At 42.7% G+C, this 10,110-nt stretch overlaps 1 protein-coding gene across 1 annotated transcript in view; it reads left to right on the forward strand.

Moving 5' to 3' along the window:
- The window catches only part of GJA8 (gap junction protein alpha 8), a 32,646-nt gene extending 22,536 nt beyond the window's left edge, over positions 1-10,110 (forward strand). The window contains exon 2 of the mRNA XM_061453960.1: positions 1,529-10,110. Coding sequence (XP_061309944.1) covers positions 1,539-2,738 — 1,200 coding nt within the window. The 5' untranslated portion in view covers positions 1,529-1,538 and the 3' untranslated portion in view covers positions 2,739-10,110. The remainder of the gene's footprint in view (positions 1-1,528) is intronic.

The following is a 10,110-nucleotide window of genomic DNA, read 5'->3' on the forward strand; positions in this document are numbered from 1 at the left end:
CTGACATGGGTGTCTGGGGTTAAAATTTTGCAAGGTCTGAAAGCAAGGCAAATGAGTCCATCTTGTTTTAGAACAATGACATCAGAAGGATTTCTTTGGTCGAAAATTTGTGACATTCCCCAGAGCCATAGAACTCTCAATATTTTGTGTGTTTATCTATGTGTGAATATGTACACACAGTAGTTGAAACAGACTGGGATGCGTTGGTGTGTTGTAACATATGGCATTACAAATATATCCCAGTGGTATTTGAGAGAGGAGGGAAGTTTAGATACTCAGATTTTCATCCTGTTGACTGTACCTTCTTTTACTCAGCACTTGTATATGTGTGTCTGCATATAAGAAACTATAGATGGAGATAATATCTAAGACATGAACTTCTAAATCCCTGTGAACAGCTATTTTATGGAAAATGTTCCCTGTTTCACTTGTCATGGTCCACAGTTCATTTTTATTTTTTTGATCGCTGTAATATTCAGCATTCCTCAGAGATTCAGACAGCTGTGATGTGTTAAATCAGCCCATCCCAAAGAAGTTTCTTCTTTATTTCACTCATGCAAAGATTTTCCCTTGCCTAAAATCATATAGTGGGAAGTTTAGGCTACACTGGATCAAGTCCTAGCCTAGGAATAATTTATTATCATGCAAAAATGACAGATGTAATGTTTACTTGCATTACTTGTAAATGGACTACTTTCCTAGCTTTCCAGTAGGATGTCTGTAGCTGGCTTCCACCTCTATGTTAGTCTGAGATAGCAGCACTGGCTTTTTAGAGAGAGAAAATAGTATTTTAGGTCACAGTTATAGACCTTTATGTTTTTCTCCATGTTTGTTCCAATATCAGTCTGGCAACTGACTTCAGAATACAATACAAAGAACACCAAACAATTGTATTGAATATAATGTATTCTATACAGCAAAATAGTATATATATGGTAGTTATTAAGCTTGTATATTGTTACTAACACAGCAATGATGTAATCGTATTACCTAACAGAGTGATTTCTAATGTAGAATTAATATATGCAACCTAGAGAGAATTCAGGTTTGTGTAGGTGCAACATGGGCACTGATTTCAGATCTGTTTGTGTGTGGTTATGGCGCAAGAAGTGCTTGAAAGCTTCACTCTTCAAACCACTGCAGCTGCATGCTGATAAATCTGTTCTACTGTACTGCTGGCACGTGTTTGTACGTGTACAAAATCTAAGCAGGCTCATACAACTGAGTTTATGAGGCACAACAGAAGTTTCTTACTTTGAAAAGGAGATAAATACACTCCTTGGCTGAAAAGTAATTGCCCATTTAGAGCCAGGGAAGAACAAATATAGCAAGCAGTTTGCTCTGGCTTCCTAGCTCTTCTCCTAAATGAATCATTGTGATCAGGCAAATACGCAAGCAAGCAACCTTCTTTCTTTTCTCAAAACATATTACTTACTGGTTGAAAGCAACAAAAGGCATCAGTGGGAAAACTTGAAAGCTAAAATTTAGCATAATTTGTGGTCATTCTCTTTCTTTTTTCTTTCCTTAGACGGTAAGAAATGGGTGACTGGAGTTTCTTGGGGAACATTTTAGAGCAGGTGAACGAGCAATCCACTGTCATCGGGAGAGTTTGGCTCACAGTGCTCTTCATTTTCCGCATCCTGATCCTGGGAACAGCCGCTGAGCTAGTGTGGGGAGACGAACAGTCAGACTTTGTGTGCAACACCCAGCAACCTGGTTGTGAGAATGTCTGCTATGATGAAGCCTTCCCCATCTCTCACATCCGGCTCTGGGTTCTGCAGATCATTTTTGTATCCACACCTTCGCTAATGTACTTTGGACATGCGGTGCACCATGTCCGCATGGAGGAGAAGAGGAGAGAGAAGGAGGAAGCTGAGAGACGTCAGCAAGCTGAGGTGGATGAAGAGAAGCTGCCCCTGGCTCCAAATCAAAACAAAGGCAACAATCCTAATGGGACCAAGAAGTTTCGCCTGGAAGGTACCCTCCTGAGAACCTACATCTTCCATATCATTTTCAAAACCCTCTTTGAGGTGGGATTCATAGTAGGTCAATACTTCCTGTATGGCTTCCGAATTCTTCCACTTTACCGCTGCGGGCGGTGGCCCTGTCCCAATCTTGTGGACTGCTTTGTCTCCAGGCCCACAGAGAAGACCATCTTTATTATGTTCATGCTGGCGGTGGCTTCTGTGTCCCTCTTCCTCAACCTGGTGGAGATCAGTCACTTGATCCTGAAAAGAATCCGGAAGGCTCTGAGAAGACCAGCAGAGGAACAGCTGGGGGAAGTCCCAGAGAAGCCCCTCCATGCCATCACAGTATCCTCCATCCCAAAGACCAAAGGCTACAAGCTGCTGGAAGAAGAGAAGCCAGTGCCCCACTATTTTCCTCTCACGGAAGTAGGGGTTGAGCCCAGCCCCCTTCCATCAGCCTTCAATGAGTTTGAGGAGAAGATTGGGATGGGACCATTAGAAGATCTTGCCAGGGCATTTGATGAGAGGTTACCATCGTATGCACAAGCGAAGGAGCCGGAAGAGGAGAAAGTAAGAGCAGAGGAGGAGGCACAAGAAGAGGAGCAGCCGGAACCTCAAGAAGAGCCAGGGGTGAAGAAAGCAGAAGAGGAGGTGGTGAGCGATGAAGTGGAAGGGCCTTCAGCACCTACTGAGCTCGCCACTGATATGAGACCCCTCAGCAGGCTAAGTAAAGCCAGCAGCCGGGCCAGGTCAGATGATTTGACTGTATGAAGGTGCAGGATATGGGGAGCACATGAAAATGAAAAGGTTGAAAAGAAAATGAGAGATAGAGAAAGAATCAAAAGGTATTTTTTAAGCAAAGTGCTAAAATAGCCATTTGAATATTATTTCCTCTTGAGATTCTCAACTGGAAAGGTATGATCATGGTAACTGTGCCTTATTTGCCCTGTATGTCCATTTGAGAAAGAACATTTTCCCTGTTTCCACATACTAGCTCACGCTTTACAGGAATACCTATGCTGTACACATAACTGATGTCTTTTAAAACCTAACGTGGCAGTGAACCGCAAATGTCACTACTGTGAACGGATTTACTGGAAGCTTTGTGTTCCACATTTCTGTTTGGCCAGTGAAGGGGAAGACTGATCACAAAGTGTATCTAGTATTTCTTTCTGTTTCCACCCATGGCATGCTGAGCAGATCTCCCCTTTGCTGTTGGCATGGAATTGCAGTTATTTAATTCACAAAGTGAATTCTGTGCTTAGCATCAATGCACTAAACTCATAAGCACCATTTCCCCTCTCTATTCAGAAAATAAAGCCGAAATGTCTCCACTTTCTCTGAGAATGCAAATCTGAGTGAGGTAAAAATATTTTCCCTTTGTCAAAACTATTTCTGCTCTTCAAGTGACATTGCAGTGAGCAAGGTTAACAGCAGCTCTCTACTAGGATTTAGCAGATGCTCACAGATGGATTATTTGTTCCCAAGAGGGTCATCCAGCCCCAAGCCTATTTTAGACCACTGGAAAGAATAAATTCAAGTGATATTTTTTACTTGTAGTCTTGTGACTTAAAAGATCTGAATCTTGATTTAGCAAAGTAAGCATGGGAAGGCTCTGTGAAAAGAGAAAACAGCTACAGCCCCAGAGCATGAAACTACTTATAAGCCTTCATGACGTGATCCTGACATGTGCTCAGCTCCTGGAGCTCTCAGACTTACAGGCACTCAGCAAATCTCAGAGTCCTGAAGGCACCTGTGAACCTAAACCAGGGGTCTTGGTGACTGTGACTATTTAGAACTCTAAATACAAAACTGATTGTTCAGGTTGGAAAAGTCTGGTATGATAATAGTCTTTTGACATATTTTGTTTTTAACTTGACAGACAGGAGCCATCCAGTGGTCTACATCTCTATAAAATGCCAGAGTCTTGAGTAAAACAAGGCCTTTCAAAAGATGATTTAGACCTTTTATGACAACAGGTCTGTACAGAACTCTCAGAGCCTCATCAAAATCTTTCTACAAAAGGCAGAAAGACTTGTGCTTACAAATGTTTGAATGTGTGTGGATTTCTAATTTTAGGACTTCAGCAGCACCTTTTGGCTGGGACAGCGCAGCAATGTGCTCAAAATCTTCAGGTTAATATCTATGTCCCCCAGAATTGAGCCTCATGCCAGAAAAGTGCAGGTATGTGCTCTCATCTGCTCTGCTCTGCGAACCTCAGACTCTGCCAGCTCAGCAAATTCTTTCCGCTGGGCTGCAGCCCATCCCATTGTTCCCAGGGCAGGCTCTAATCCAGGTCAGGGAAAAAGCTGTCTTTGGCATAATGCATAGAACTCATCCCAACATCAGCTAGATAAGACCCCCTGCCATCTCCCATTGTAGCGGGGCTGACTCGAAGCCCATGGAAGTCAAATGGATGTTTGAGAGAGCTCCGGGTAGGCTTGGGCTCACACCTCCAGTCCTGCTGCTTCATGTCGCAGCGTGGGCAGCCACCAATACAGTCAGTTTTGCCACCCACTGATCTAACCTGTCTGGTGGACTTTCCCTGCCTTGTTACGCGGCTGCCCCATATGAGCACAGAGGTGGCTGGACTTCACTGCTGAGTGAGGTAAGCTGTAAAAATGTAGAAAGTTTGTAGGGTGCTCTGGAATTCTTTAGCACCATAGTATTACCATGTTTGTTTTTTACACTATTAATCCTTTTGCTCCTCTTGGGCCTGTATATTTTCCTAAGGTTTGCAGCCTGAGGTCAAAATCTTTGCTCCCTGGACAAAGGCTGTTAGGTTGTCCTTCCTTGTGAAGGAAGACTGAAAGTTTTCGAAAGGAATATAATAAAGCAACACATGCAAAGGAACATGCAGAGAGAGAATCTGGAGGCTAGCATATATCTACCCTCTTAATACAGAAGCAGGAGAACAACACAAATGAAAGGCAACTGAGGAAAGAGAAAGTTTTTCTTTAGGGAAGAGTCCACTGTGCCCAATTCAAGACACTAGAATTCAAGAAAGGGCAAAGATTTAGACAAACAGCAAAATCACCACACTTATACTAGATGGGATCTATTACTTTTTATTTTGTTCACAGATAGTTATGAGAGAGTTTTCAGGGTTCTAAGAATAAAACAGAAAAAGAGGTATAATGGTTCTAAGGATCAACCAGCCCACTTGTTGAAGGGGGCTGGAAACATACTTCCCTGTGCATAAAAACCAAAACCTTGTAATGGTTCAGTTTAAGGGATCTTCTGTCTTTAGAGCATGTTACCCTTCCAGACACCAATGTACTGGACAAGATGAATCATGCCCTTATTGACTTCTAATTACTTGACAAGTTCTTTTACACACAATGTCTTTTAATAATCACTCCTGTTCCTGACCTCTGACATGCATACCTTCATTAGATCACTGGACTACTTCAAGATGAGTGCTCATTTATCACAGTATATGGTTCATAATATAGCTGTCAGGTGGTTCAGTTTTTATTCATCAGATGTTGAGTATGTCATTCTTTTTCACTGGAATGCCTCAGTAAAATGCACTGTGTAAAGTGTACTCAATGGACACTCTGTAGTTCTTTCACAGCTGCCTCAGGAAAGCTCCTCCAGGTCAGAACAGCACAATGAAACAAACCAGCGTTTTCCTCCTGCATCCAGTCAGCTGCTGTTGCTTTTTATTTATCAAGCCAGTTTTCAAGTACCCTGCCAGACTGCTAGTGAATCTGTAGCCACCAAGTACAAGCCACAGCATCAAGACACTGCCTCTCAGCGAGCTGGGCAGGGACTGGTCCGGTCTTCTGGCGTTCAGCCTCATCTCCGCAATGAAATCACTGTGGGACTGTCAGCAAGTCATTCTTCCTTCACGTACAATAGGGAATAATTTTCTACCTCACAAAGATAATGTGAGGCTCAATATATTGTGTTAGTAATAGATTGGGAGGTCCTTGGATTGAAGGCTGTGCAGATGAGCAAAGGATTATTGCTATTTCCAGATGTGATAGTATATAAATGTGTTTTATTCCCTCTCAGTGAAACAAATTTAATCATTTATTCAAGAAATTCCTAGTGAAGTTGCCTAACAAACAGCCTCAGTGCTGTGGATCTAATGTATGATTATACTTCAAAAAGAACTAAATAAAAAGTTGTATGTGTGAAGACCAGGGAGAATTATCTCCTTGGGAAGGGGGAAGTCACTGGACAATTACAGCCATGCCATAACCATGTAAAGGTGTGAGTACCCCCTCTTGGCTCCCTGTGCAAATAAATTACTAACTGACCACATGGTTCTCTGCAGGGAGCATAAGATGCAAGTGTCAAAATCACCAAAGGAGGTGAAAGTAGAAGAGAAAGGTAGTGTCTTAGCTTACGGTAGCATGTGGGAGTTGGTATTCTCTAGTGTCTAGAGCAGTGGACCTAGGATAATAATCTTAGATTTATTTCCAGCTCTGCTTCTGACTTGCTGTGATAATCACTTTACCTCTCAGTGCCTGTTTTCTCCACCTGTAAAATGGGTGTAAGAATTTCCACCTACCTCACAGGGATGTTGTGAGGCTTCCTTAATTCTGTTTGTAAAGTAAGTAGGAATGATCTGATGAAAAGCACTGCTGAAATGGATGGTATCCTTGTTATTTCCTGGCAGAACTGCTATCTTGGTTAATATATGACTCCTCAACCAGAAAGGCAGTAGTTTGAAAATGCAAGCACTGCACTGTGCTGACAACATCAACACAGATGTGGATTTGTCATGAGTGAAAAAAGACTTGATTGATCTCCCCTGTCCTCCCACCTTAGTCTTTACCTCACCACATGAAACAGTGGTGACATGACAAGTGGCTGGGAATGCCCCTTATTTATGCTTACATAAGACAATTCCTGGAGCAGTGGGTTTAGGCTGATGAAGCTTTAACAATTCAATGGTCCTTGCAAGGCATGTGGGAGGGGGTTGTATCATGCATGATATTACTGGGCCTCTGTTTTAAACCATCAGTGCAACCTCCAGGAAAATTTTCCAGTTTCCATGGAAGAATTTTTGATTGTTTATGGCACACTGAAAAAAAAGCCATCCTTCACGAATGCAACCCCACAAATTATCACAGAATGGTTTGGGTTGGAAAGGACCTTAAGATCATCCAGTTACAACCCCCTGCCTGGTCAGGGACACCTCACACTAGACCATGTCGCCCAAGGCTCTGTCCAACCTGGCCTTGAACACTGCCAAGGATGGAGCATTCACCGCTTCTTTGGGCAACCTGTTCCAGTGCCTCACCACCTCAGAGTAAAGAACTTCTTCCTTATATCTAACCTGAAATGTTATCATGTTATACTGATTCTTTCCTCTAAGTGAGATAGATACGAACAGCCTCTGAGCACTGAAACACAGTGAGGCTCAACTTTCTCCTCCTGTAGGAGGGAATAGATTTGGGGCCTCTCTGCTCTTTAGGTCTGTGTGGGAATGAAATCTACCACTGAGGGAAGAAAGTCCATTCTCTCTTGCCACTCAGTAACTCACTGACTCTGCAGTTTCACATTTAAAGAGCGGCTGTTGAAAAAAAAAGTGGCAGTTTGCTGTTTTATATAGAAAATGGCTTTTCAGGCCATTTTCAGTAATCCTAGCCTAGGCCTAGTTTTGTTTAGTAAAGACAGGAACATCCATGAGAACCTGAGTACAGCCTTCCTATGAGCCTGAGGCAGTTGTGATAAAACAGTATATGGTGCCAAATTTCCTGAGGGCCAGGGTTGGATAAGTATACCAAAATCAGGGGACTTGCCTAAGTACTGGAATTATTTTCACCCCAGCAGAATGACATTGCCATTTCTTAGGCTCTCTCTGTGCTACATCTTTTAATATAGCTCAGGAAAGGCTTTTTGCCAACACCAAATGTGCTTATACAGTTGAGTAGCAACTATGGCAAATTAATGTGTGTTGACTTGCCAAGATGTTCTCTGGCACACAATCCTTTCCTCGCAACTAGCTTGGCATGCACCTATTTCAGTAGAACAGGCAAGACCCGTGTCTGTGAACAACTCGAGTTTTTCTCTCAGCATTTTGATGTACAAAGAGATATTGAGGGTTTATTCAGCCTAGGGGGAAGGGTACTAGGGGAGCCCCAACTGCTGTCTTCAGGTACCTAATTTTGGAGTGGGGAGGGAAGATGGAGATGGACTCTCAAGGAAGGTGAAAGCGAAAGATCAGAGGCAACGATCACAAGGAAAATTTTGACTAAAAATATCTGGCAAGGAAGAAAACATTGTTCAAATGGAGAGTGGTTCAGTGCTAAAGCGGGTGCCCAGAGACATAGTGGGATCCCCATCCTTGGTGGGTGAAGAGTGACTGGGAAAAGCACTGAGCACCCTGGTCTGACTTTGCATTGAGCCAAAGGGTGGACCAGCTGGTCCCTTCTGCGTGGTGGAACAACGCGTATAAGGCAGTTTCTGCCTCTCTGGTAGAGCTTGCTTAGACTGTCCCTGCAGGCAACACTAACTAGCTGGGCACCACAGCAGAGGCTGATGCACAAACACAGTCAGCTGATGTTTGGTAGCTACAAAAGCTGCTTGAGGCCAGAATCACATGTTGTGTAACTGGTTTGGAAAAAGCTTTACAACTAAAAAAATTACAAAAATGAAAGAACCCCAGTATGCTTGTCAACAGAGAAAATAATGGAAATATAAGGGGCTTAGGCCTTTCCGGCTCCCTTTCAGTGTCAAGTGTGCCTTCAAATCCATTTGGAAGTGCAGAGGACTGCATTTTAACATTCTGTCAACAAAACCCTATGTATTTTAAAGCTTCCTGATCAGGGATGAAGCAGAACTGAATAGAAATGGTGATTACAGAGCTACTGACAGAACATTTTGGGAACAACAGAGACTGTTGGCCTTTACCTTCCTAGATCCAGCCTGGCACAGTAAAAGCAAAACAAGCCGTTTATTGATTTTCAAGGAGGAAAGGCTGTATTGTTTGAAAAGTCATGCAGTAGCTTACCAAAAAACTTTTATGTCAACACAGCAAAGACTTTATGGTGATACATTAAATAGAACAATTGTCTCCTATGGTGCTTCCCTGAAGCTCAGGGGAGAGTTGGATTGAAGGACGATAAGGAAATAATGCAACTGGGATAAGGAAACCCAGTTACAAATAACAGAAAATCCTAGATTATGGGCAGCTGTGGGGCAGAGGCTGTGCAGGAGGGCAGCAGAGAATCCTAGGTACCGGTGCAGCGTGTCAGCTGACTGGAGGTTGCAGGTAAAGGCTGAAGTGAAGAAACCTGCAAGCTCACTGGCTGGGTACCTCATTGTAAGGATAAGGCAAGCCATCTTAAACCCAGCCCATCATCTAATCTGGTATTTCTGGATTTTAAGAAGGTTAGAAACTTTAATATAATTTAATTGAACTTTTATGTGCTGGTTACTCTATTTACCTGATAAAACTGAGAACCTGGCTAGCACAGGTAAAGCTTTTTTCCCTATCCTTCTACTTAAGTATATAAAGAATTATTGAGACAAAAATGTTCAGGCAAGCTTCTCAATACATGGATGTTAGTTCAAAGAAAAGTTGTAGACAACCCCATAAAGGAACTAATCTATTGCCAGTGAGCACTTTCAGCTGAAGTCACCACAAATAAATTCAAAAGAAATTCAGAAATCAGATTGATGTTGGGTTACTCCCAGCTTCAGAGCTCCTTTTTATGAAAGCCCCTGGGAGAAAATAAAATGGCTGGCTTGCTGCCAGCTAAACCTGTTTGTCATGAATATGCCCCATAGCACCTTCTGGTAACCTGTGTTATTTCTAAATATACTCTTGGCCAACAAACTGCTTTAATTCAATATGCTCCACCTCTCCTCTTTAGTTGAAAGACATTGGTTACCTCTACAAACTGAACATAAAGTAGCCACATTCACACTTTAATATGTGGAAGAATAAAATATGGAGCTGAATGGAAACCTGCCCATATACTGACCAGCCCTTCTTCCTTGTGTGCTGCCTCTCCGCCCTGGCCACCTCTATCTATATTCTGTGTAGTGGAACTACCAGCCTCTCAGAACTGAGATGTTGCCTTTGTGCCTGTGCAGTGCCATGGACCCTTCTCCCCACACATGCACATCAGCTGCTATCTAAGGAGGAACAACACAGAATAAATTTTCCATTTTCTTTCTA

Source organism: Pezoporus flaviventris, unplaced genomic scaffold (assembly GCF_033815535.1).
Source record: "Pezoporus flaviventris isolate CSIRO_AGI_PZ_B2104156 unplaced genomic scaffold, CSIRO_AGI_Pfla_v1 ptg000015l, whole genome shotgun sequence".
NCBI classification, from domain to species: Eukaryota; Metazoa; Chordata; class Aves; order Psittaciformes; family Psittacidae; genus Pezoporus; species Pezoporus flaviventris.